This window comes from Salvelinus sp. IW2-2015, linkage group LG14, assembly GCF_002910315.2.
Source record: "Salvelinus sp. IW2-2015 linkage group LG14, ASM291031v2, whole genome shotgun sequence".
NCBI classification, from domain to species: Eukaryota; Metazoa; Chordata; class Actinopteri; order Salmoniformes; family Salmonidae; genus Salvelinus; species Salvelinus sp. IW2-2015.
In genome coordinates, this window is record NC_036854.1 from 23,594,559 (window position 1) to 23,621,628 (window position 27,070).

Below are 27,070 nucleotides of genomic sequence, written 5' to 3' on the forward strand. Positions count from 1 at the left end.
ATTGGATAACAGAACGTCAGTTGAAGGGTGAAGTGGAGTGTTCACGAGCGTCAGAACTTCAACGATTTTGCGCAGCTTCACAGATTTATAAACACTGTTCAGGATGATTGTATCTAGGAATATAATAGGAACCAATGTATATGACAGATAGATTTGTGAAAAAACGCAACAAAATACAGTGTACTTCACATTTTGAGCATACCACGTTATCAGTTTATGTACGTATACACACTCGATGCGGGGAGTAAGTTTTTGGACATGTTTTCCTGAAAGTGTATAATTAATTCACTGTTACGGTGCGTAACATCCTAGACACTATAGCCTGATTTCGGATTAAACGATAAACATTGCGATACCAAGTCCAGTGTTTGCATGGTTTCGACGCAAGTTTACTTTTTGGTCTGAAGAGAAGTAGTCGAAGTATGTCATCTGCTGCGCACGATCCCGCCATGCAGTCGACTTTGGACCAGAGCAAATTGGCTCCACAGAACTTGCTGTCAAATACATAAAACGATATTGAAACGGTAAGTGTCKATTGAATTCGTGGCATATCACGTTTCTGTTGTCGATCAACATGAGCGCAAAACATGGAGAACTTTATATTGTAAACAGAATCCCATGGCAGTATGCAATGTGTGTTTTGTAGGTTTCGTAGTTTTTTTTTTTTTAACTCAAGGAGCCACGATGTGATTTGGAGAGCCTGTCAACATGTATTGTTGACACACACCCCCGCACAGATTGTTATTGTATCTAATCTGCTACGGTAACAGTGTTGCAACATAATACTTCAATGTAACACAAAAGGTTGCCTGAAATTTGGGGGTTCCACGAGGAGGATAGAAAGCGGCTCTGCTTGTTTCCCCTCGTTTCCTGTATTTCTCGCTGTGTTAAATGGCAATTATGTGTACTGTCCACGCCTCGCTCTGTTGCTGCCTGCTTTTATCACAGTCGAAATGAACGTCTATGTTCTGTAGACAATGGGCCGACACGGATACCTTTGTGTCTGACATGTCATTACATGTGATTTGGATGTACTGAAGTGATAACGATTTGCTTGCACGATACTTGTACAGTGCATGCTAACAAACTTATTTTGCTTTCATTATGAATACCCTGTAGCCTAGTAACTTCCTCTGAGCTAAGCAAACAGGCCTGGTCTGCACAAAAGCTTGTTGAAAACATACTTTATTAACAGTCAATTTTCTCATCCTCTCTCTTTCAGGGTCCTGCACATGAATGAGGGCCACAAGGGGATCTAGGGCCACCGTGACCGCAAACGGCAACAAACTTCTTCAGATCTGACTTGGGGGAGGAGGGTTGTGTGGTCTCCACCCTCTACCCTTTCCTGTAGGACTTATGTTTCCTCCCGAATCCTTCTATTCTCTCTATTAAACAAAGCAGGCCACAACAGTCCCAGACTGAGGCAGTGTAGACAGGCACACTTGGTCTTGTCCCTGTTTTACACTTAATTGACTGGGGAAATATAAAGAACCCAGATTTTTTTTTCCGCTGTTGTTTTTTAGCTAGATTATTAGTATGAGTCTTCCTCCCCAGCAGAAAGTGATCCCTGATAAGAGTGGGGGCAAACATCGGGCTGTAGCTGCCATGAAGGAGCCCTCAGTGCAGCACGTCGTGGCTTCTGATGTCTTCTATGGGGGTATGGGCCCCCCGGCTCTGGAGTCTGCTCACGGGGTCGTTGAGCCTGGAGGCCACGGCTCTGGGGTTTTCAACCCAGAGAAGGGGCCCCAAAGTCGGGCTCACTACCAGCAGACTGCCCCTGTCAAATGGATGCACCAGGACCCCGTCCAGGCCCCTGGCTGGTCTCAGGAAGCTCCCGGGCCCAAGCCAACCAATCCATGGGGGCAGAACTTTGGCCCGTATATGGGCGGCTTGAACAACGTTAGGGGCCAGGTGGCTTTCCCCAAGGGGAGCCACGATGGAGGAGCTGCTTTGCAGATGGTGCCAGCAGAGAAGCAGGCTCCAGGATCTATGGCCCAGGATAGGGGCTTAGAGTGGGAGCAGCATGGTGCGGCGGCCGCCATTCGCCAAGCCCAACTCCAGGCCCTCCAGCAGGGCCATAAGGGTGTAGCCCTCCAGGCTCAGAACCCCCATGCTCCCCCCTCTCACCCCTCCATGCCACAAGGGTCCTTGTTGCAGCCCTTCCAGCTGGCGTTTGGACCCACCAAGCAACACCTTCCATCTGGGTACTACCAGGTGTTCCAAGGGGGAACCAAAGCCATGCCCAACCTGAACTACAACGAGCAGTCTAAAGCCCAGCAACAACACCAACTGATGCAGCTTCAGATGCAACAGCAGCACCAAATGCATCAACAACAGCACCAGTTGCAGCAACAGCACCAGCACCAAATGCAACAGCATCAGCTCCAACTGCAGCAGCAAATGCAACAGCAGTTTCACAAGCAGCAACTACAACAGGAGCAACGGCAACAAATTCACCAGTTGCAGCAACAGCAGCAACCACACAGTTTACCGCCGCAAGAAATACTGCAGCCACAGTCTCAGCAAAAGCAGCAGCCAAACCAACACTTCCTTAGCTACCACCAGCCCCCTGACAACTGTCCGTCTAGCGCTAGCTCCCCACCCTCTCAGAAGTACAAGCCTCCGTCTGTGGAAACTCATGGACAGGGACAGACACCGGAAGTAGAGACCCCATCCACTGATCTGTCAAGCCCACCCTGCAATCCAATGGTCTCACCTAACCCCATGTCACCCTCCTCCTCCTCCTCCGACGCACCTTTGGCTGCCCCCCGCCGCTCCCGCCGCCTCTCCAGAGACGGGCTGTCCCCCCTGGGTGGCCCTCCCTCACTAACCTCCTGGAATCAGACCTCCAGGGAGGTACCCCAGAATGGCGTGGTGGCCGGAGGAGAGGAAGGGAGGATGGGGGAGGGCCAGGGTCCCACCGGGGGGGTCATCCAGAGTACCCGTCGGAGGGCGTCGAAAGAGATCAATCTAGAGACTCTGGCCCAGAAGGCTTCCGAGATGGAGTCGATGCCCGCTGCCAAGGTTGCCAAGACATCCAAGGTTTGTTTAGACTGTTTTTATTTAGTTCAACCAGGCCTAAAACCTGTTCCAAGTTCTTTTCATTCACATAGTGGCCTGGGGTTGTCCAGCGGTCTAAGCCACTGCTTATGAATCACATGTACTGTGTAGCGCTGCGAGCATGGATTTGAATCTGACCCAATGCTGTAGCATTCTCTCTCCTGTCCAATAAACCCAAAAGTACAATGACATTGTTAAAAATGATTGCTGTTTACATAAAGGCCTGCACAATGGGTCAGGGAAATCGATATTGATTTAGTTACTATTTTCCTGATGTATTTCCTGAAGGGAAAAACAAGGGGACCTGACAATTCGAAGTTAGATTAATTCCCGGATGACGGGAGAACTGATTGTGTTATTCCTGTACTTGGCTGCCACTGTGACCACTACAATGCACTGTTCCTCTTTCAATAGGATGGTTTCTATGTAGGAGGTCTGTCACCTTGACTTTGACAGTTGGCAAGCTGTTTGGTTTGTTTATAACTGGCAATCCAGCTATAGGGCCTAGCGCAAACACACACACACACACACACACACACTCTCTCTCTCCATCTACTGTACATCCTCCTCATACACAGGATACTTGTGCAGCCTGAAAAGTGGCTTTTCCTGAGAATTTCTGGTGAATCCTCTGCTTTCATAGGAAAGCCTACATCCCACACAGGAGTCTTCTGAGGGGAGGACGGCTCATAATAATGGCTGGAATGGAGCAAATGGAATGGCATTTGATAGGATTCCGCTCCAGCCATTACCACGAGCGCATCATCCTCAATTAAGGTGCCACCAACCTCCTGTGACATCCCTGTACTATCCACATTATACTCAGTGGGGAACCGAGGGCCTTGAAGGCCTAAGGATTTGGTTTCTATTTAATGTTTACAATAATTTTAACGATCTTCTGATTTCATCTCTTCAGTTTGTGTTGGAAAGAAAAGGGTATAAACTGAAGAGAAAAAAAAATCCAATCAAGAGTTTCTTTGGTGGTCTCTGGGTAGAAACATTCTAGCTCAGCCAGCCAATTGGCTAAGCCTTCAGAAGCTCTTGTCATGTCAGTCATTGCATACCTTAATGAGCTGTTTATGAAAAATTAGCCCATGTCAGCGAATGTTTTTTTTCTTCCCATATACAGTATTTTGTACTTAAGTTCGAGTCACTCAAACAGCACATGAATAATAAACATGGCAAAATGTATAGAATTGCAAGAACATTTTCTTAACTGCAGCATTTTCTCTGCACCCCATGGCAAAATGTGTAGAATTTCAGGAAATAAGCTTTAAACCTGCTAAATGTTCTCTCCACCAACAAGAGAGATGTGAACAGTTTGTGTCAATAACAGTGCTTGTGCCCATAGAAATAGGGGGGGGTGCATTATGTTCCCGAATGCTGGATGAGGGGGCCTGAGTGAAAAAGTTTGGGAATCCCTGCTCTAGGAAGTGGCTTTGTAGGCTAGCAGAGTGCTGCTCCCTCATTGGGTGTCTCAATCGGAAGGCCGACTGAGATACTGCATACTGCCATTAGCAACTAAATTCTCATTTTAACTACGTCTGTGTGATTTTTAAAGCAGTGTATGGTCGGGGGGCAGGAACATAATTGCAAACAATTTGTAGACTGCAATCTGACCGCAAGAAGCCCGAACTGATATGTTTGACTAAAACATAATCATTTCAAACCTTGCTTACATTTGTATATAATCACATTTATGTGTGGGATTTCTTTCTAAATTAAAATAACTTGGAGCTGATTTCCTGGTGTTTTTTTGTCTTTAAAAAAAATTATAATTGTATTACCTTTATTTAGCTAGGCAAGTCAGTTAAGAATAAATTCTTATTTACAMTGACGGCCTAGGAACAGTGCCTTGTTCAGGGGCAGAACGACAAGTTTTTACATTGTCAGCTCGGGGATTTGATCTAGCAAACTTTCGGTTACTGGCCCAACGCTCTAACCACTAGGCTACTTTGCCCCTATGACCCACAATAAAAATTGCACCCCAAAAATTGTGTTTATATATTATACTCACAATACCGATCACAGTGTTGGAACACCTAGTCATTCAAGGGTTTTTCTTTATATTTACCATTTTCTACATTGTAGAATAATAGTGAAAATATCTACACTATGAAATGAATCATGTAGTAACCAGAAAAGTGTTAAACAAATCAAAATATAATTGAGATTCAAATAGCCACCCTTTGCCTTGATGACAGCTTTGCACACTCTTGGCATTCGCTCAACCAGCTTCATGAGGTAGTCACCTGGAATGCATTTCAATTAACAGGTGTGCCTTGTTAATTTGGGGGATTTTTTTCCTTCTTAATGCGTTTGAGCCAATCAGTTAGGGGTGGTATACAGAAGATAGCCCTATTTGGTAAAATACCAAGTCCATATGGCAAGAACAGCTCAAATAAACAAAGAAAAACGACAGTCCATCATTACTTTAAGACATGAAGGTCAGTTAATCTGCATAATTTCAAGAACTTTGAAAGTTTCTTCAAGTGTAGTTGCAAAAACCATCAAGCGCTATGATGAAACTGCGTCTCATGAGGACCGCCACAGGAAAGGAAGACCCAGAGTTACCTCTGCTGCAGAGGATAAGTTCATTAGAATTATCTGCACCTTAGATTGCAGCCCAAATAAATGCTGCACAGAGGTCAAGTAACAGACGCATCTCAACMTCAACTGTTCAGAGGAGACTGCGTGAATCAGTCCTTCATGGTCGAATTGCTGCAAAGAAACAACTACGAAAGAACACCAATAAGAAGAAGAGACTTGCTTGGGCCAAGAAACACGAACAATGGACATTAGACTGGTGGAAATCTGTCCTTTGGTCTGATGAGTCCAAATTTGAGATGTTTGGTTCCAACTGCCGTGTCTTTGTGAGACGCAAGAGTAGGTGAAAAGATGATCTACGCATGTGGTTCCCACCATGAAGCATGGAGGAGGAGGTGTGATGGTGTGGGGGTGCTTTGCTGGTGACACTGTCGGTGACTTATTTAGAATTCAAGTCACACTTAACCAGCATGGCTACCACAGCATTCTGCATCCATATGCCATCCCATCTGGTTTGCGCTTAGTGGGACAATCATTTGTTTTTCAACAGGACAATGGCCCGAAACACACCTCCAGGCTGTATAAGGGTTACTTGACCGAGGAGAGTGATGGATTGCTGCATCAGATGACCTGGCCTCCACAATCACCCGACCTCAACCCAATTGAGATGGTTTGGGATGAGTTGAAGAAAAAGCAGCCAACAAGTGCTCCGCATATGTGTGACCTCCTTCAAGACGGTTGGAAAAGCATTCCTCATGAAGCTGGTTGAGAGAATGCCAAGAGTGTGCAAAGCTGTCATCAAGGCAAAGGGTGGCTACTTTGAAGAATATAAAATATATTTTGATTTGTTTAACACTTGTTTTTGGTTACTACATGATTTCATATGTGTTATTTCATAGTTTGTAGGATATAATGGAACGGGTGCACCCGTTCCATTATATCCTACAAACACGGCTTCTGTGGCATTATCACTTAAATATACTGTACCAGTCAAAAGTTTGGACTCATTCAAGAGTTTCTTTATTTTTACTATATTGTAGAAAAATAGTGAAGACATCAAAACTATGAAATAACACATATGAAATCATGTAGGCCCGAGACCAAGTCGAGGGCTGACAAACCGTACCAATATCCTCCAAACACCGGCTTCTAGGGCAGTATCAATTTTACACAACGGGTTACCGACATATTCAAATATGATTTGACATATTTTCATTAACTTTATTTTGATGAATTTATTCATACTATTTAATCTTTCCACAAGATATTGTCCCAACACAAATCTAGGGTTGCTACCCAAGCCGGCCGGTTGTTCGTTCTTTCGGTTCGGTTGCCAGAAATGTGACCCAATCGTTCAGTCTTTTTGTTCTGTAACTATGGACGCGACACAGTCGTTCGTTCTAAATGTTCCATTTCCGTACTGGCTGGCAACGTTCTTATCCCTTGCTTGCTAGCTATGAAACTATGTTTAACTTACAGTCACGTCAAACAGTGCAGCCAGAATAACAGTAAAGTAGCTGCACATTTGTTTAAGCTGTTTTCTAGTGACAGTTATTTGGATACATCCATAACAATGAGCTAATTTTGCGCGATTTCGCCTGGAATAGAATATGTGCTCTCTCGTCAGGACACTGTTGTTCAGAGGAGCTAGCCAACCACACCGCTAACACAATCACTTCAAACCGAAGCTGGAAAGATGGCAAACTAGCTGCACTTCGTTTAGTTTTACCTGTTTTCGATTGATCATTTTTATGGAAATATACAAAGAACTATGTTGATTCATGATTTCGGCTGAGAAAAGCTGCCTGCCTGTCTGTCTCATCCCGACACGTTCATTACTATGAGACAGCTGGCGATCGAATGTTTCAATTTTCAAAATGTTGCAATTGTTAGAGATACAGACAGCAAATTTTATACAAATCTCCTCTGTTGAAAACTAAATGTTATTCTAAAAGAAATGTGAGATACTTTCTAGATGTTTTTTTATAGTGGAGATCATGTTTATAAATTGCCTGGCTGGGCTGATGAGACTGTATATTGCACATTCAGCTGTAACAGAGTAAATAGGCATTTTAACGTCAGATTTACCTGGTGGTAGCTAGTGGAATAGTCACTGTCTGGAATGTGGTTTTAACCAATCAGGATTAGACCCACCTGTTACATAATTATATAGATTTGTATTTATTTATTTGCTCAGAAAACTTGGGGGGGCAAATAAAACCACCTGTGGGCCACCAGTTGGGGAACCCTGTTTTAAAGTAATTGGTCCAAGGATGTACATCTGGTGAAATAGAAGCAATTATTGGTACCATGATTGTGTTCTTTTTTTAAAATATATACTGAACAAAAATAAACACAACATGTAAAGTGTTGGTCCCATGTTTCATGAGCTGAAATAAAAGATCCCAGAAATGTTCCATACGCACAAACAGCTTATTTCTTTCAAATTTGGTGCACACATTTGTTTACATCCCAGTTAGTGAGCATTTCTCATTTGCCAAGATAATCCATCCCGTCTGACAGGTGTGGCATATCAAGAAGCTGATTAAACAGCATGATCATTACACAGGTGCACCTTGTGCTAGGGACAATAAAAACATTTTTTTAAACTAGGCAAGTCCGTTAAGAACAATTTCTTATTTACAATGACGGCCTACCCCGGCCAAACCCTAACGACGCTGGGCAAATTGTGCCCTGCCTTCTGGGACTCCCAATCCCGGCCGGTTGTGATACAGCCTGGAATTGACCAGGGTCTGTAGTGACAACTCTAGCACTGAGATGCAGTGCCTTAGACCGCTGTGCCACTCAGGAGCACTCGGGGAAATGTGCAGTTTTGTCACACAACACAATGCCACACAGTGGGTGTGTAATTGGCATGTTGACTGCAGGAATGGGTGGGCCTGGCTCCAAAGTGGGTGGGTCTATGGCCTCCCAGGCCCACGCATGGCTCTGCGCCCCTCCCCAATCATGTGAAATCCATAGATTAGGGCCTAATTTATTTATTTCAATTGACTGATATCCTTCTATGAACTGTAACTCAGTAAAATCTTTGAAATTGTTGCATGTTGCATTTATATTTTTGTTCAGTGTATAACCATGAATATTGACCACGAAGATTGCCATTTCCCCATTCACTATAATGGAGGATCCTGTTTTCTGCAAACAATGCCTGCGGTACCACAGTCAGCCTTCAACTTGAAATCCTCAATGTGAGGGTGCAGTTGTTCTTCCCTGTGCTATTCAACTATTGGAGCACAGTTTTGGAGTGGCAGAGGAATGAACCAATCACATTTCGACTTGCAATGGGTGGGACCGTTGGGGGGGGGGGAAGTGACCTGTCTAGGCCTTCTCGTCACTACTGAGAGCGCAAGAGAAAATATCAGTTGGGAAGCAGTTTTCCTATGGTAACGCAATAACGTTAGCTAGCTTGTGTTATAGTAGTGTGACCGGCGACAGCGGCTGCAGAAGCTGTTATCAACTTCAAGGTGGATGTTTTTGCTCATTTGTTTGCATCACCCTTTTCGAGATTAACTTTCAAATGTTGTTTACAAATKATCATGGCTAAGCATTTACAAGCGTTTCACTCTAAGGTCCAGCTGTTGTATTCGGAGCATGTGACAAATAAAATCTCATTTTATTTCATCACCTTCTGGTGAGTGGCACTTTTTTGTTGCAGCTCGCTCGCTGTTAACTATCTCTTTGAAAATAACGACTGTGAAACATTGTTGCATTTAAACTATCACCGGTTATTGTGATGAACGTGAAAAAATATATTTCAMATTTTATTTGTCACATACACATGGTTAGCAGATGTTAATGCGAGTGTAGCGAAATGCTTGTGCTTCTAGTTCCGACAATGCAGTAATAACCAACGAGTAATCTAACCTAACAATTCCACAACTACTACCTTATACACACAAGTGTAAAGGGATAAAGAATATGTACATAAAGATATATGAATGAGTGATGGTACAGAAAGGCATAGGCAAGATGCAGTAGATGGTATCGAGTACAGTATATACATATGAGATGAATAATGTAGGGTATGTAAACCTAAAAGTGCATAGTTTAAAGTGGCTAGTGATACATGAATTACATAAAGATGGCAAGATGCAGTAGATGATATAGAGTACAGTATATACATATACATTATATTAAGTGGCATTGTTTAAAGTGGCTAGTGATACATTTTTGATCAATTTCCATAAATTTCCATTATTAAAGTGAGCTGGAGTTGAGTCAGTATGTTGGCAGCAGCCACTTGATGTTAGTGGGTGGTGATTTAAACAGTCTGATGGCCTTGAGATAGAAGCTGTTTTTCAGTCTCTCGGTCCCTGCTTTGATGCACCTGTACTGACCTCGCCTTTGGATGATAGTGGGGTGAACTGGCAGTGGCTCGGGTGGTTGTTGTCCTTGATGATCTTATGGCCTTCCTGTGACATCGGGTGGTGTAGGTGTCCTGGAGGCAGGTAGTTGCTCCCGTTGATGCGTTATGCAGACCTCACTACCCTCTGGAGAGCCTTACGGTTGTGGTCGGAGCAGTTGCCGTACCAGGCGGTGATACAGCCCGACAGGATGCTCTCGATTGTGCATCTGTAGAAGTGTTGAGTGCTTTTGGTGACAAGCCGAATTTCTTCAGCCTCCTGAGGTTTAAGAGGCGCTGCTGCGCCTTCTTCACAACGCTGTCTGTGTGGGTGGACCAATTCAGTTTGTCCGTGATGTGTACGCCGAGGAACTTAAAACTTACTACCCTCTCCACTACTGTCCCGTCGATGTGGATAGGGGGGTGCTCCCTCTGCTGTTTCTTGAAGTCCACAATCATCTCCTTTGTTTTGTTGACGTTGAGTGTGAGGTTATTTTCCTGACACCACACTCCGAGGGCCCTCACCTCCCCCTGTAGGCCGTCTCGTCGTTGTGGTAATCAAGCCTACCACGTATATCGTCCGCAAACTTGATGATTGAGTTGGAGGCGTGCATGGCCACGCAGTCGTGGGTGAACAGGGAGCAGGAGAGGGCTCAGAACGCACCCTTGTGTGGCCCAGTGTTGAGGATCAGCGGGGTGGAGATGTTGTTACCTACCCTCACCACCTGGGGGCGGCCCGTCAGGAAGTCCAGTACCCAGTTGCACAGGGCGGGTCGAGACCAGGGTCTCGAGCTTGATGACGAGTTTGGAGGGTACTATAGTGTTAAATGCTGAGCTGTACGTATGAACAGCATTCTCACATAGGTATTCCTCTTGTCCAGATGGGTTAGGCAGTGTGCAGTGTGGTTGCGATTGCATCGTCTGTGGACCTATTGGGGCGGTAAGCAAATTGGAGTGGGTCTAGGCAGGGGTGTCAAGTCAAATGGACGGAGGGCCAAATAAAAAATTTAGCTACAAGCCGAGGGCCGGACTGTTCGAATGTTCATTGAAACATTTTTAAATGACGCATATAGTCTAGTGAACCTAATTGAACCTACTGAAAACTAACAAATATATTCCAATATGAATCAGATAAATAAAGCAATATTTTCTTATGGCTCTGTTCAGTAATCTTTTTAATTTTCAACAGACACAAAAGACAAATTTCCCTTATATAAAAACCCATAACATGAACATTAAATGAAAGAGAAACCGGTATTCAAGGCACCAATTCAGTAGCCTATATTTTCTATTTTAGCAAAAGTGGGCTAAATTTACTTCAAGAAAAAAAACAATAATAGCAATTTTCTATCATCCACTCAACTGAAATATTTTTAAAATATATTGGATTTGAAATACAATAAAAATAAAGTGCAAAAATTCTATAATCAAAAACAACACTTTGTTTAAGGAGAAGTAACATGCAGTGAAAACAAATATTAAACTTTAACTTTTAAACTTGAACTGAGTTAAAAACTCTAAATAATGTGATTGCACAGTAATGTTCACTTGTTTGAGGTTGAGGGTGATACTTGGTGGATGTCCCATCTTTTCCACAGTTCATCAATGTTCGGGGTAAGGCTCTGAGCTGAGGAAATCCTCAGAATTGAGTGGAGGTGTTCAGCAGTAAGTCGACTTCTGTGTGATGTTTTGTTCAGGTTCATCAAAGAACAGTTGTTCACACAGGTATGTGCTGCCAAACATAGACAAGTTTGAGCACGCCTGGATGCGCCAGCTGGGGCATTTGTGTCGGGGAGGAAACGCGGCGAACTCCGCAGCACCCACTGCGCGATATTTTGCCCTCAGATGCTCATTGCATTGGAGGTCAATCAACGTCCATTTGAGTTTGGTGGTGAGCTTTCCAGTCAACAGCAAATGGGTTACGAGCAGTTCCAACCTGCTTTTTTGTGCTTCAAAGTCAGCAATCGGCGTCGAAAGGTCAGCGGCAAGCATACCTATTTTTAGTCAGCCAACCTGTGCGCTCGGGAACGCAACTGGTAGAGAGCTTCTCTTTCATGGTCTGGCAGCTGGGAAAGGGCTCAAATTTTCTTTCCGCATCTGCGTCTCCCACAAGAGTCAGTTTTGGTTTTAAATGCCTTCACTGTACTGTACATATCAGAGATGACATGATCCCGACCCTGCAGCTGCAAGTTCATTGCATTCAGATGACTCGTAATGTCACACAGAAAAGCCATTTCACACAGAAACATTTCGTCTCGGAGTTGTGTTGTGTCTTTCCCTTTGCTGTCCAAGAACAGACAAATCTCCTCACGAAGCTCGAAACATCTTTGAAGCACCTTTCCCTGGCTTAGCCATCGCACCTCTGTGTGATAAGGCCAAATCACCATGCTCCGTTTCTAACTCCGTCAGAAATGCCTTGAACTGGCGGTGATTCAAAAACCTTTGGCTCTGATAAAAGTTAACTGTGCGGCGTTGATGATGCTCATTACATGCTCCATTTTCAAGGCTTTACCGCACAACGCTTCCTGGTGTATGATACAATGATAAGCTGTCAGCTCACCTGTCGCGTTTTCCTTCTTGCATCTTTTCCCGTATCTTCGCCACCAGTCCGCTCCTGTGTCAACACATCGCAGGTGCTCCGTCGGTTGTCAAACCCACGAGTTTTTCCCAAGCAGCTCCATCTCATTACACATCTTGACACCTCTTCATACAAATCATGCCCCGTAGTTGTGCCATGCAATAGGACGTAAAGCCAAAAACTCCTCTGTCACGCTTAGGCTGGAGTCCACTCCGCGGATGAAAATTGACAACTGGCAATGTCAGAAATGTCGGTGCTCTCATCCACAGCCAAGGAATATGCAATGAAATCTTTTCCCTTTTTCACAAGCTGCTCTTTTAGATTGATGGACAACTGGTCTACTCTCTCGGGCAATGGTGTTTCTGCTCAGACTCACATTTAAAAAGAGTTGCCTTTTTTCTGGGCCAAAACTTCGTCACAAACTTAATCATGGCAGTTTTTGATGAAATCCCCCTCCGTAAATGGCCGGGCTGATTTAGCGATCTCTTCTGCCAAAATTAAAACTGGCCTTGACAGCAGCCTGGCCTTGTGATTTGGCTTTTTTGAAGCAGAGCCTGTCGAGATTTGAGGCCTCGTTTTAATTCCTCTGCCTTTTGTAGCCTTTGTTCCATGTCCATATTCTTTTTTGTCCGCGTGTTTCGTTTCATAATGTCGTCTTCAGATTTATACTCTTTTCAGTACCGCCACACTTTCTCCACACAGAAGACACACAGGTTTTTCCAGCTACCTCCGTGAACATATACTCCGACTCCCACCTGTTTGAAACCCCGGTCTCAGTGTCCACCTTCCGCTTTTGCCATTTTTTGTGGGTATCTGAAAGTTAATTTTACTGTGATGCTGACGACTGCTGTGCCAAATAAATATTGAAATGAAGCAGCCTACTGCTCGGTGCGTCACCGTTGCATTGTGGGAAATGTAGTATTGGTGCGTGTAAAAAGATCTGCGGGCTGCCGGCTTGCTGCGGTCTGCGGGCCGGTTCTAATAATAAATCAAGATCATCCCAGGGGCCGTAAAAAACCTTCTCGCGGGCCGGATGTGGCGCCGCGGGCCTCTGACTCTGACATATGTGGTCTAGGGTGTCAGGTAGGGTGGGAGGTGGAGGGTGGAGGTGATATGGTCCTTGACTAGTCTCTCAAAGCACTTCATGATGACGGGGAAGTGAGTGCGGTAGTCGTTTAGCTCAGTTACCTTAGCTTTACAATGGGAAGTAATAGCTGGTTTGTTAATTCAATTGAAAATGAAAACCGTTCTTTTATATTCGTGTGATTTCTTGGGGCCTACTGGAGTGAATGGTCTGCCTTATTCTTTAACGTTATTTGATGCTGTGTGTGCCCCAAACGGTCTCTCCTTCAGTGCCACGGAGTGCACAAGTATTTACAGGCGCTTGTCCTTTCAGCACCATGAGCCTGTCACCTTTGATGTGACATTGTTGTTGTCACTATTGGTGATAGTGGTGTTAAGGCGTCATAGGTTGTGTAACAGTGTGTTTTTTGTTTCACTGATCGCATTATTTATGCTGTGGTGTCACATGTGTCCATGCCGGTTCTGACTCTTTGTGTGTTGTGTGTGTGGTGTGTTGTGTGTGTGTGTGTGTGTGTGTGTGTGGTGTGTGTGTGGTGTGTGTGTGTGTGTGTGGTTGTGTGTGTGTGTGTGTGTGTGTGTGTGTGTGTGTGTTGTGTGTGTGTGTGGCAGCCCGAAGCGCAGCCAGGCCTGTTTCATTCATTCATAATGTCATCAAAAAGCATTGCTCTTCCTTCACTAGAACTAACATGGTTTGACTACAGAAGATATGTCGGGCGCATTAAGTGATGCTATGTTTTCTGTTATTTTTTGTTTGTTTGATACACCACATTGGAGGATTTTTGGTCCCTCTGAAGGCCAAGGTCCTATAGTCACAATTCGACACTGATTATACTGCTGTGAGAAAAGAGAGCGATCCCTAGCCTTGCTGTCCGGAATTTGATGTTTACGTTTCCCTAGGGCACACCCACTGAAGCAGCTGCATTTTTTTTCAACTCTTGTTTTTTAAAGGCAAAACATGCTGACAAATCCACTCACCAAGTGATAAAACACATTGCTCTGGTTGTTGTCATTCTGTTTTAAACCTTCCTGCACTTCAGCCCACAGGGAGCCGTGTGTGTGTGTGTGTGTGTGTGTGTGTGTGGCCTACAGAGATAGCGAAAGAGAGGCTGGGTGCAGACTGTTGAAGCAGCTGCATGTCTACACACCTCCACATTCCTCAGGGCTATCCCTACCCAGTCATTCAGCTGAGCCAGGGAGGGGCCACGGATGCAGCCTGGAGCCACAGCCAGACCTGCAAACTCGCACTCCTCCACACTCTCTGCCCAACCAGTTGCCTTAATAAAACAGTCCTACTACTAATATTCACAATACTTGTTTCTATTTCTAAATCACAAGCCCAGCCAGAAGACTGCTGAGTTGGCCATGTGGAGTGGAGTTGAATGGGAAAAAAGTGCAGAATTGAGGTTGACACATTTACTGGAGTCATTTGAATTTGATTTCACATTTTATTTTCTGTCCTGGCCTGAATGGGTTTTCTAATGAATTTTCAGTMAGTTTTGTAAGCTGACAGTAACCATGTGCTACCTATAAGTAACTGTTTGTTCATACCACATGTGCAGTGTATTCTCAAGTCTGTGGTACCGGATCTTGCAACACTGAAGACTGCCTCTAAGCAATGTTCATAAATTGTGTGTGTGTGTGAGACATGCATACTTACGGTCTGACATAAACAATTGCTCCATGTAGAATGTTARGTTTACTAATGCACTCCCATTTTTATCTCCCTCACCTCATATGTTATTTTCTTCTGTTTCCCCCCCTCTCTCTTTCCCCAGCAGCTGCAGGAGGGTCCTACAGGCAGACAGGCTGGCATGGTGCCCTTGGTTATACCCGTGTCGGTGCCAGTGCGTCAGGGTCAGACAGCCCCTCCGGGCACCTGGCTTTACGGGCGCCTCCCGAGTCAGCACCCCCTGCTCCTGCCCCAGCCCAAACACAAGCCCTCTGTCATTGTGGCCCGGCGCCGTTCCCTGAGGAACTCCTTGTCGGAAAGCTTCAGCCAGGTAGGTCCTGTTGCAGACCTGGGTGGTGTTAATTAGGGCACATCGTAGTAAAAACGTTTGCACCGTTTCAGTGTTTCTTATAGGACAAGTTCTCATTGTTTCAGTCCATATTCTTCCGTTTGAGTTGAGTGTTTGATTTTACCTGCCTGAAGTACAAGATGGCTGGGGTTGCACTTTTGGGACTATTCCCTTGTTTACATTGCACCAGCCAGACAAGCTCAATGAATTGCAGCTAAATTATTTGAAAGAAAACAAATGCCATCCTCACAATCGTCTCACCAAAACAGGACGAGGAGAGCAACGCGGGGCAGGACAATGATGGGAAATTGGCCAAGCACAAACAGCGTCCTCGTCCCGAGCCGCTCTTCATCCCTCCGCCCAAACCGACCACGTTCATCGTTCCCTCGGTCTACTCCGCCATCACTCCCTACCAGAGCCACCTACGCTCACCCATCCGCTTGCCTGACCACCCCTTCACAATGCCGCCCTACACCCCACCTCCCATCCTGTCACCGGTGCGCGGGGGCTCAGGGCTCTACTTCTCCACCTTCCTGTCCTCCATAACCACCAGCAACCAAACCCTGCAACCACCGCCCATTACACCCAAGTCAAACTCGCGCAGCCTGCTGCATTCCAGTAAGTGTTATCATGGAGCCTCGAGGAGTGTCTCTGTATTCCTGTCTCTCTCTCTCTCTCTCTCGCTGCTTTTCACTCAATCACTTGTCTGCCTAGTCTTGCACTCCTGTCTCTCTCTGTGGTGTAAAGTACTTAAGTAGTTTTTTGGGGTATTTGTACTTTGACTTCATTACATTTCTAAAGAAAATATTGTATTTTTTACTCCATACTTTTTCCCTGACACCCAAAAGTACTCGTTCCATTTTGAATGCTTAGCAGGAYAGAAAAATTGTCCAATTCATGCACTTATCAAGAGAACATCCCTGGTCATCCCTACTGCCTCTGATCTGGCGGACTCACTAAACACACGTTTCATTTGTTGAAGTGTGACCCTGGCTATCCGTAAATTTAAAAAACAAGAAAATCGACTTAAGTATATATTAAAACCAAATACTTTTAGCCTTTTACTCAAGTAGTATATTACTGAGTGACTTTCACTTGAACTTTAGTCGTTTTCTTTTAAGGTATTTTTACTTTTACTCAAGTTTGTTACTTTTTCCACCACTGCTTTCTCTTCCTTTTTACTCTCCACCTTATTTTTTTGTACGTCTGTCTAGACTTTGCAGCCAGCCCTGTCATTTTTGTTAGTGTTTCTTCTCTAGATGACCCATACTTCTGTCGTTCTTGCATTTTTGTATTTGTCCCTTTCTTTTCCTGTGCACTGCATGCGTCCTTGACACAATGTATTTTTCTGTCAATAGTCCACTACTCTTAGGGCTGGTTTCCTGGACACAGAGTAGTTAACCCAAGTCCTAGACTAACAAAGCACTTTCAATAGAGAAATCTCCCTTAATAAAGTTTAGGCTGTCACAAATAATACCCTATTCCCAGTATAGTGCAMTACTTTTGACCAGTCCTATGGACCCTGGCAAAAAGTGCCATTTGGGTGGCAGACCCACAGTCCTCCAGGGGTGAAATAGACCCATGTCTGCCTCTCTGTTTTGGTCCAGATAGTAGTGCCCTAAAGGCCCTGCCTTCCTTGTGTGTTCTACAGCCAGCTCTACAGACATCACACCCCCAGTCCTCCCTTTGATCACCGACGCCACACCTGTCAGCTTTGACCCGTGAGTACAAACCTCTGTGACACTTTACTCAAAGCCTGCAGGTATAATGCATTATAATGCATTGAAAGACTTGTCCTAAGCATGTATGACCCTCTTATAATGTTTTATGGCCCATCCATGGCTCGAGACTATAAAATGTTCACTTTTTCAGTTGGTGGCACCAGCCCTTGATTTGTGCCTTCAGGGGACACTTATCTACAATATCTATCCACACAGCATGGTCCTCATGGAGAGAGCCTACAGCAGAACTTCAGACTGGTATGGCCACAATGGCTGCTGATTTCCTAATATTTCTCTCTCGCTCCCCCCTCCACTCTCTCCCTCCCCCCTTTGTCTCTCTCTCTCTTTCCGCCCCCCCTCCCTCCACCCTCTCCCAACCTCTCCCTTTTTCTCCCTCTCCCCCCTCCCTCCAGGCGTATTAACATTGGTCTGCAGTATCAGGCAGAGGTGCCAGAGCTGCAGCGAGACTGCTCGCTGACCCAGTGGGACCAGCACAAGGCTGACCTGGTCTGGCTCCCCATGAAGGAATCCCAGCTACGCCACGCAGTGCAGGAGACTGGTAACTATACTAGGCTAGGGCGGTATCCTGATTGGCATGCCTTCATACCGACCTTGTGCCATCACAGGACATTTGGTAATACCAGCACTGAACACAAGGGCCGCTTTTTTCAAACCCTACTGAGCCTCTGTAATCCGAAGGTTAGCAATGCTAACAAGTACATGTAAATACCCATAGTGAATGCTAGCTAAATGCTAACGAGTGCATTGCAAACATTTTATACAGTCTCTGACAAACTATTTGTAGGGCAGACATCCCAGGTCATAAAGTTATACAAGTAACTCAAAAATGCTACTCACAGTTTGCTGCACGCACAAAATACATATTAGACAGCAAGGCTCTTGATCCAGGAGGGGATTCTCTGCTGTTACCAAAATAAGCTTGATTTTGCAAGAAACTAACCACTTAGCTAGATAACTAGCTACTAAATTAGCATACCAAATGTACAACTGCAGAGCATTTAACACATTTTAGACAGTTAACTTAATAGTTATAAGATATCTGGCAAACATTTAGTTGTGAATTCCATACTATAACTAGATCACCTGGTACGCGCTGCACAACAGTGAGCGACTTACAAGGCACCGGTCTCTCAATGTTTTGTGGTTGTAAACAAACACCATGTGACTGGGGACGACCAGTAAGCTTCATAATGAAAAATAATGTGACAGGTGAAATGAAGAACGTGATCTGCTTTATCTCCTAACGTAGTTGACTGCAGCTATTTACTTAAAGTAGCTACAAATATACAGATAGTGTATTCAGATCCCTTGACTTTTTCCACATTTTGTTACGTTACAGCCTTATTCTAAAATTGATTAAATAGTTTTTTCCCTCATCAATCCACACACAATACCCCATAATGACAGCAAAAAAATGTTTTTTAGAATTTTTTGCAAATGTATAAAATAAATTAAACTGAAATATCACATTTACGTAAGTATTCAGACCCTTTACTCAGTACTTTGTTGAAGCACCTTTGGCAGCGATTAAAGCCTTGAGTCTTGGGTATGACGCTACAAGCTTGGCACACCTGTATTTGGGGAGTTTCTCCCATTCTTCTCTGCAGATCCTATCAAGCTCTGTCAGGTTGGATGGGGATCGTCTCTGCACAGCTATTTTCAGGTCTCTCCAGAGATGTTCGATCGGGTTCAAGTCTGGGCTCTGGCTGGACCACTCAAAGACATTCAGAGACTTGTGCCAAAGCCACTCCTGCTTTGTCTTGTGCTTGGCATGCTTGGCATTCAGGCCAAAGCTTTCAATATTGGTTTCATCAGACCACAGAATTTTGTTTCTCATAGTCTGAGTCCTTCAGGTGCCTTTTGGCAAACTCCAAGCAGGCTGTCATGTGCCTTTTACTGAGGAGTGGCTTCTGTCTGGCCACTCTACCATAAAGGCCTGATTGGTGAAGTGCTGCGGAGATGGTTGTCCTTCTGGAAGGTTCTCCCATTTCCACAGAGGAACTCTTCTCCCCCGATTGCTCAGTTTGGCCAGGCGGCCAGCTCTAGGAAGATTCTTGGTGGTTCAAAACTTCTTCCATTTTTAAGAATGATGGAGGCTACTGTGTTCTTGGGGACCTTCAATGTTTTAGACATTTTTTGCAGATCTGTGCGTTGACACAATCCTGTTTCGGAGCTCTACGGACTATTCCTTTGACCTCATGGCTTGGTTTTCGCTCTGACATGCACTGCCAACTGTGGGATTTTATATAGACAGGTGTGTGCCTTTCCAAATCATGTCCAATCAATTTAAATTTAACATAGGTGGACTCCAAGTTGTAGAAACATTTCAAGGATGATCAATAGAAACAGGATGACCCTGAGCTCAATTTCGAGTCTCATAGCAAGTGTCTGAATACTTATGTAAATAAGGTATATCAGTTTTTTTTTTWACTGTTTTTTGCTTTGCTTTATGGGATATTGTGTGTAGATCGATGAGGATTTTTTTTGTTTCATACATTGTAGAATAAGGCTGTAACGTAACAATGTGGAAAAAGTCAAGGGGTCTAAATACTTTCCGAATAAATAGTTTCAACGGTATTGAAGAACCATCCCGACGCTATTTCCAAATACTCCGGTATACGGTATACTGCCCAAGCCTAAACTGCTGTCCCTTCCTCAAACGTTATAGCCATCTAAATGTGTTTTCACACTATAGGGCCAACCCGAACCGTACTGTGCTAGCACTACAGCTATTTTATTTCAATTTTTTCAGCATGGTTCTAGAAACTATGTTGAATGCATAATCAGGCCAGCACTGCTTAGCTCGGCTCAGCTTGGTATGGTTCTGTAGTGTGAGCGGTAATAGAGCTTGCTTTTTGTATGAAACTTAAAGTATGCACATTTGAACAACCTTTTTGCTTTCTGTAAAAAAAAATTGTATCTGTCTATCTTCTCCACCCCTACTCACTTTCTCTCTCCCTGCACCTCTTCCTCCCTGCCTTCCTCTCTCAAAACTGCCTSACTCTCCCCCCTAGTGGATGACCTGATGAGCCTGGCCTGCTCATGCGCTCTGTATGGCGGAGGCACCAATCAAGAGTTGGCCCTTCACTGTCTGCATGAGTGCGGGGGCAATGTCCTTGTGAGTACAGTGACTCATCCATTGATATAACCGAGAAGTTTACAATGACGGTGCCTCCCCTACGCTTTCAGAATGATCCATTGTGGCAAGTTTATCCCGGGCTGTGTCGCAAATGGCACCCTATTCACTTGATAGTACATTTCTGTGGCCCCTGGTCAAATGTAGTGCGCTATATAGGGAATAGGGTGCCATTTGGGAAACACCCTGGTGATGAATTGTGTTGTGCTCCCCAGGAGGCCCTGGCATTCCTGCTGCTCAAGGAGCCCATTTTCTCTAAAGGCCATCACCTGGCAGACTATCACTACTCAGGTGGGGACGTTGTCTTGTTTCCTCATGTGCTTCCTTCTAAAGTGTGTGCTTGTTAAAGGGGAGAAGGGGCAGGAGAGTGATGGAATTCATTCACTCACANCACACACACACACACACCGCGTGACCTCATTGACAGTATGGTGAATAATTTCCCTCCCAGGATCAGACAGTTGGACTCCCTCAGAGAAGCGCTACTTCAACAAAGGCATCTCTGCCTACAGGAAGGACTTCTTCATGGTGCAGAAATTGGTACGCCCAATTCTAATCAGGCCATGTCGGCCATGACACTTTCACCACATGGCATGAATCAGCATATTATCACTACCTGGGCAAACAGTGGGAGTACCATTAGAAGTGAATAACTTTTTAATAACGGTGTCTGTGTCTATATTTCTATGTGTGTACGGGAATGAGGGGAGAGGAAGAGTATAATGAATACCTTTGTCTGTGTGTGTGTCTGCGTGCGTGTGTTTTGTCGCTCCATATACAGGTGCGGACTAAGACAGTGGCACAGTGTGTGGAGTTCTACTACACGTATAAGAAACGGGTGAAGATCAGTCGCAGTGGAACCCTTACCTACGGACCTTCAGAGTCACCAGCGGCGAAACACACAGAGGCAGTATTGGATGTCAAAGTAGGGCTTAGTTAATGAAAACAAATAAAATAAAACAAGTAGTTAATGATTACTTAAACTTTTTTATTTTTTACATTACTTTCATTAAGATGAACATGTATTGTGTTATATGCCAACTCAGAGAGAAGACAACAGGAAGTGGGAAGGGTCATGTGAACGGGGTAAAGATGGCAGCCAGTTGAGGGTTAACCAGACACTACAGGCTCACGACAATGTAAGTGCTCATTTTCACTTGAAATTACATTTAAAAGTGTTTGTTAAACTATTCAACCACTTTGTATCATGTTAATATCCATCCCATACYGGTATATCCTATGTCTATATGTTCTTTGACCAATGATCCACCAACAGTGCAATACAACACTTGTATGACAGACTAACACAATGAAATGTAATGTTTGGCCCACAAGACAGGAGCAGTGCTAGGACACAAGGACCAGGATACTGTACAAAAGGTGGGGCCTCACCATCCAACCCCTCCCTCTGCACTCCGAAATCCTCGTCCCGAGTCTGCAGGGAAGAAGAGCAGAGCGCCCCCAAAACCTCCGGGCGACCCAGAGGGCGTGTTCCCCTGCAAGAAGTGTAGCAGGTCAGTGTGTTTGTGTGTGTCTGTCTATGTAAGAGTATTTGTATATGTATTGTATCTGCAAACCGATACACACACACTCCACCATGCAATCCTACCACCATTAACAGTTTCCACCTAACAGTTTTTATAGTGAAAGAAAACAGGGTGAAAGAAATGGATTGACCAAGAGTATTATAAACCAGGCATCTCTCTTAGAGACCAGTGTTCACTGGAAACATCCCAGACTGGTGGGACGACAATGGAGACAAAATCCATTGGTATTTGTTGCAGTAGCGCTGCACGGATAATCCGATTTTACAACATAGGGATATGCACGGTTATTGGAATATTTGACTATCCAAAGAGACGTTAATATTTGATTACTTGGGAGAGGATACATCTGAGACCAGAAAATATAGGCACATTTTAACAATGAAAAGGCTTTGTCTCAAATGAAATACAATTATCTATGTGACATTGCCACATAGCCTACAAGGACAGACATCACATTCGAAATTGTCATAAAACAATTGTTTTTATGACAGTTTTTATGAGTTCAACCCCATAAAAGACACTCTGGGAGCCTGCACACGTTACACATGTGTAGCTTGTTGTCGTCGGTCAATCAAAGCGGCATGTGTAGCAAGTGAAGTGGGTGATTTCTAATTCATGCCAAATGTAATTAAAATTACAGAAATAAGTTGGCTAAATGAGAAGGAGTAGGCTACAATGATCAACCAACAGGTAGGCTGTTGTTTCATATGAATGGAGTTGTTGTAGACAAGTAAGGGGAGTGGCAGATCTTTTTTTGATAGCGCTACAAACGGCTATATCGGTCCGCTAATACAGGGGGTACAGCGCACTGTCTCTAATACAAAACCCTGTATTAGCGGACCGATATAGCAGTCTGTAGCACTAACAAAAAAAATATCTTCCACTCCCCATACTTGTCTTCAACAACTCCATTCATATGAAACAACAGTCTACCTGTCGGTGCACATTTGATTTTTTTGCCTGAGAACCACACAGCTGATTCAAATAAACAACTCATCATCAAGCTTTGATTATTTGAATCMGCTGTGTCGTGCTAGGGCAAAAACCAAAACGTGCACCCAGGGGAGGGACCCGGGACCGAGTTTAGGAACCACTGCGCTAATACAGGACTAGTAAAGGCAAGGTGCACTACTTTTGTCAATAGCTGCAAATAAAGGACTAATAATTTTTTTTCAATTATTTATGTTTTATATTCCGAATTATTAATATTATTTATTTATTTATTTTCATTTTTAAGGGGGTGCTGCAGCACWCTCGGCACCTGCGCTCACTGCCTTTCTGTCGAGTCGTGTTAGCAAGTCTCCATTGAAGTAAAACATTTGAAATTAAACATGTATTTCGACTTTCTGGATATCCAAAATGTCATGATATTATTTGAATAGTGAAATCATTTCAAATGCCCATCCCTATTACAACACCTGGAGAATAATTTTACGTCTCACTAACCATATTGATATGGTATAGCAATCTTCTGAGATGCACAGCGCGATGACCTGGTACACCACCTGTGACTGTAGGTTCTATCCGAGCCATATAATTCTCTTTATATACACTACAATACCAAAAGTATGTGGGCACCTGCTCGTCGAACATCTCATTACAAAATCATGGGTATTAATATGGAGTTGGTCCACCCTTTGCTGCTATAACAGCATCCACTCATCTGGGAAGTCTTTCCACTAGATGTTGGAACATTGCTGCGGGGACGTGTTTCCATTCAGCCACGAGCATTAGTGAGGTCGTGCACTGATGTTTGGCAATTAGGCTTGGCTCGCAGTGTTCCAATTCATCCCAAAGATGTTCAATGGGGTTGAGGTCAGGGCTCTGTTCAGGCCATTCAAGTTCTTCCACACCGATCTCAACAAACCATTTCTGTATGGACCTCACTCTGTGCCCCGGGGGATTGTCATGCTGAAACAGGAAAGGGCCTTCCCAAACTTTTGCCACAAAGTTGGAAGCACAGAATCGTCTAGAATCGTCTACAGCATTGTATGCTGTAATTAAGATTTCCCTTCACTGGAACTAAAAGGCCTAGCCCGAACCATGAAAAACAGCCCCAGGCTATTATTCCTCCTCCACCAAACTTTACAGTTGGCACTATGCATTGGGGCAAGTAGCAGTCTCCTGGCTTCYGCCAAACAAAGATTTGTCCATTGGACTGCCAGATGGTGAAGCGTGATTCATTGCTCCAGAAAACACATTTCCACTGCTCCACAGTCCAATGGCGGCAAGCTTTACACCACTCCAGCCGACGCTTGGCATTGCGCATGGTGATCTTAGGCTTGTGTGCGGTTGCTCGGCCATGGAAACCCATTTAATGAAGCTCCCGATGAACAGTTCTTGTGCTAACCTTGCTTCCAGAGGCAGTTGGGAACTCGATAGATTTTTACGCACTTAAGCACTCGGTGGTCCTGTTCTGTGAGCTTATGTGGCCTACCACTTTGCTGCTAAGCCTTTGTTGCTACTAGAYGTTTCCACCTCACATTAACAGCATTTACAGTTGACCGGGGCAGCTCTAGCAGTGCAGAAATTTGACAACCAGACTTGTTGGAACGGTGCCACGTTGAAAGTCACTGAGCTCTTCAGTAAGGCCATTCTACTGACAATGTTTGTCTATGGAGGTTCCATGGCTGTGTGCTCGATTCTATACACCTGTCAGCAACGGGTGTGGCTGAAATAGCCGAGTCCACTCATTTGAAGGAGGTGTCCACATACTTTTGTGTATATAGTGTATATAGCGCTCTGGGTTATATTGTTAATGTATCTGACCTTTGACCTCCAGGGTGTTCTACAAGGTTAAGAGCCGCAGCGCCCACATGAAGAGCCACTCTGAGCGGGAGAAGAAGGACGCCGCGCTCAAACTCAAAGAGGAGGAGGAGCGGGCGACCCTGGCGGCGGCAGCAGCCGAGGCACGGGCCAAGGAGGCAGCAGAGGCTATGCAGAATGTGAATGGTTGTTGTAATGAAGCGGGAGAACAGGATGAGGTCAGTGATGAGGATGTGCCTTCAGAGGCAGAAGATGAAGAGGACATGGATTGGCACTGAAAGAGGGAGAGAAGGGGACAAAAGAGTGGGGGGGGGGGGGACTTGGGCGTGATGCAGAGAAAGAGGGAAGGAAAGAGAGATCCCACTCCTATAAAAACACAGTTTAAAGAAACTTTACCTAAAACCATGAGATTGAGTATGGTGGCGTTCCAGGTCGTTCAGGTCGTAGATTATCAGACCTTGAAACACCTGGGGAACTGTTAAACATCTAGGAACCACATAATCATATGATATAACAATATTCTGACATGCTCAACGTGACTGCAAAAAAAGAATACCTGGAACATCCACTTTGTCTCAGATCCCAGTGCCACAACGTCAGTCTTCCGGTTAATCGCTTTTCGCACTCCACATCTTTACTTTTCACAAGGAAATATATTTTTGTAAATGCACTTATACATTGTATTCTATTGCTTTTGCCAATGTCTCTTCTTTTTATATCCCTTATTTAATTGAATATCTGTATTGGAATATCAATATGGCTGTTTCATTGTGTGTGCTATTTAGGCTTTTGGTTGTTKTTAATAGTTTGTACTGCAGTGGATGTTTATGACAAACTAGCTATACTCAGTGGATACCTGTTTTGCCTTACTAAATCATGATCAAAGAGACTTTTCACTTTTATAATATCGGTCTGTTTTCAAAAATTGGGGATAATGTAGATATGACCTTTTTATGAATTCTGCTTTGCTTTTAAGGTAAATATCGTGGATAYATTTTTTAAGAATTGTCATCAAACTCTAAGGTTGAATTGCACATTTATACTACAAAGTAAGGGACCTTTCAAATGTAATGTACGAAAGTCCAGAGGACATATTAATGAAAAGATAATTCCCTCATTATGTCCGTCACAACTTATTTATCTCATGATCACAACATAACAAGTTGCTTTGTCGAGATCACAAGATAATTTTCCCATGATCATGACATAACAAAAGTTGTTTGGTTGAGATCACGAGATAAACTCCATAAATAGGAGTGGACTTATTGATGATAGCTTGACAGTATGGCTGAGGCTGCAGAGTCCACAGTGGATTCAGCACGTTTTTTTAAATTGCTATGGTAAGGGATAGTACATTTCATGCTAACATCATGCATTCATTTGTGTGTGGAGCTTATTATCAGTTTATAAGTTAGAACGTTATCAAGCTTAAATGTCCCTTACCTTGAGCTAAGAGCTCTTGGGGCATCTAAGCCCTCGTGTGGCATTTAAGCCCAGAACAATGCCTGACAGGCAGTTCTGTCTCCCAGGCTGTGTGCCGCCCCCAAGACCACAACCAATGCATGCAAGCAACAACGCAGTAAACTTGGCTAGTCGTGTGAGTGTGCTAGCTAGCTAGGTAGTCGTGTTAGATAACAAGCTAGCTAGCAAGCTATGTTAGCTTTCATATTTAAATTTACAGAGTGGGTGAGCTCCATTCCTGACAGGCTGATCAGATTCAATTTCAGCCCCAGACTACCAAGCTAACTAGCTCACAAGACTAGCCAAGTTAGCTGCGTTGTCCCTTGCATGCGATTGGTTGTGGTCTTAGGGGCGGCACGTAGCCTGGGAGACACTGCTGCCTGTCAGGCATCGTTCAGGGCTTAAAAGCCCAGTATTGCGATCAACGCAGCCAGAGGGCTCCTTGATGAAGTGGTTATCATGCATCTGAACAAATCAATGGATGACGCATGGTACTTTTGAATATCTCTTGATCTCGACAAAACAACTTTTGTTATGTGATCATGAGATAAATAAGTTGTGATCTCGACATAATGAGGGGGAAAAAAACATTTAATTCATAATGCCCTCTCTGGACTATCGTAGTAATGTGTCTTGTGTAAAAAAAATATTTTATAAAAAGTTTATATATTGAAAATACTGCATTGCAAATTATGTTGCCAACTTTTAAAATATCAATAATGTCAACTGCCGTTGAATTGAAAAAGTTGATTAAAAATCTATTCAGAAA

General features: G+C 44.1%; 1 protein-coding gene across 2 annotated transcripts; it reads left to right on the plus strand.

Moving 5' to 3' along the window:
• Positions 1-27,070, plus strand: LOC111972722 (mitotic deacetylase-associated SANT domain protein). Of its 2 annotated transcripts, none has more exons than XM_023999781.2 (13): positions 1-524; positions 1,223-3,042; positions 15,407-15,631; positions 15,919-16,267; positions 17,301-17,370; positions 17,784-17,929; positions 20,406-20,509; positions 20,743-20,818; positions 20,979-21,067; positions 21,309-21,452; positions 21,574-21,666; positions 21,863-22,041; positions 24,857-27,070. In XM_023999781.2, the coding sequence occupies exons 2-13, from the start codon at positions 1,537-1,539 to the stop codon at positions 25,116-25,118; spliced, it is 3,243 nt and encodes a 1,080-aa protein (XP_023855549.1). In that variant the 5' UTR covers positions 1-524; positions 1,223-1,536; the 3' UTR covers positions 25,119-27,070. The 2 variants fall into 2 exon arrangements, with proteins under 2 accessions (XP_023855549.1, XP_023855550.1); XM_023999782.3 differs by having other exon boundaries at positions 15,410-15,631.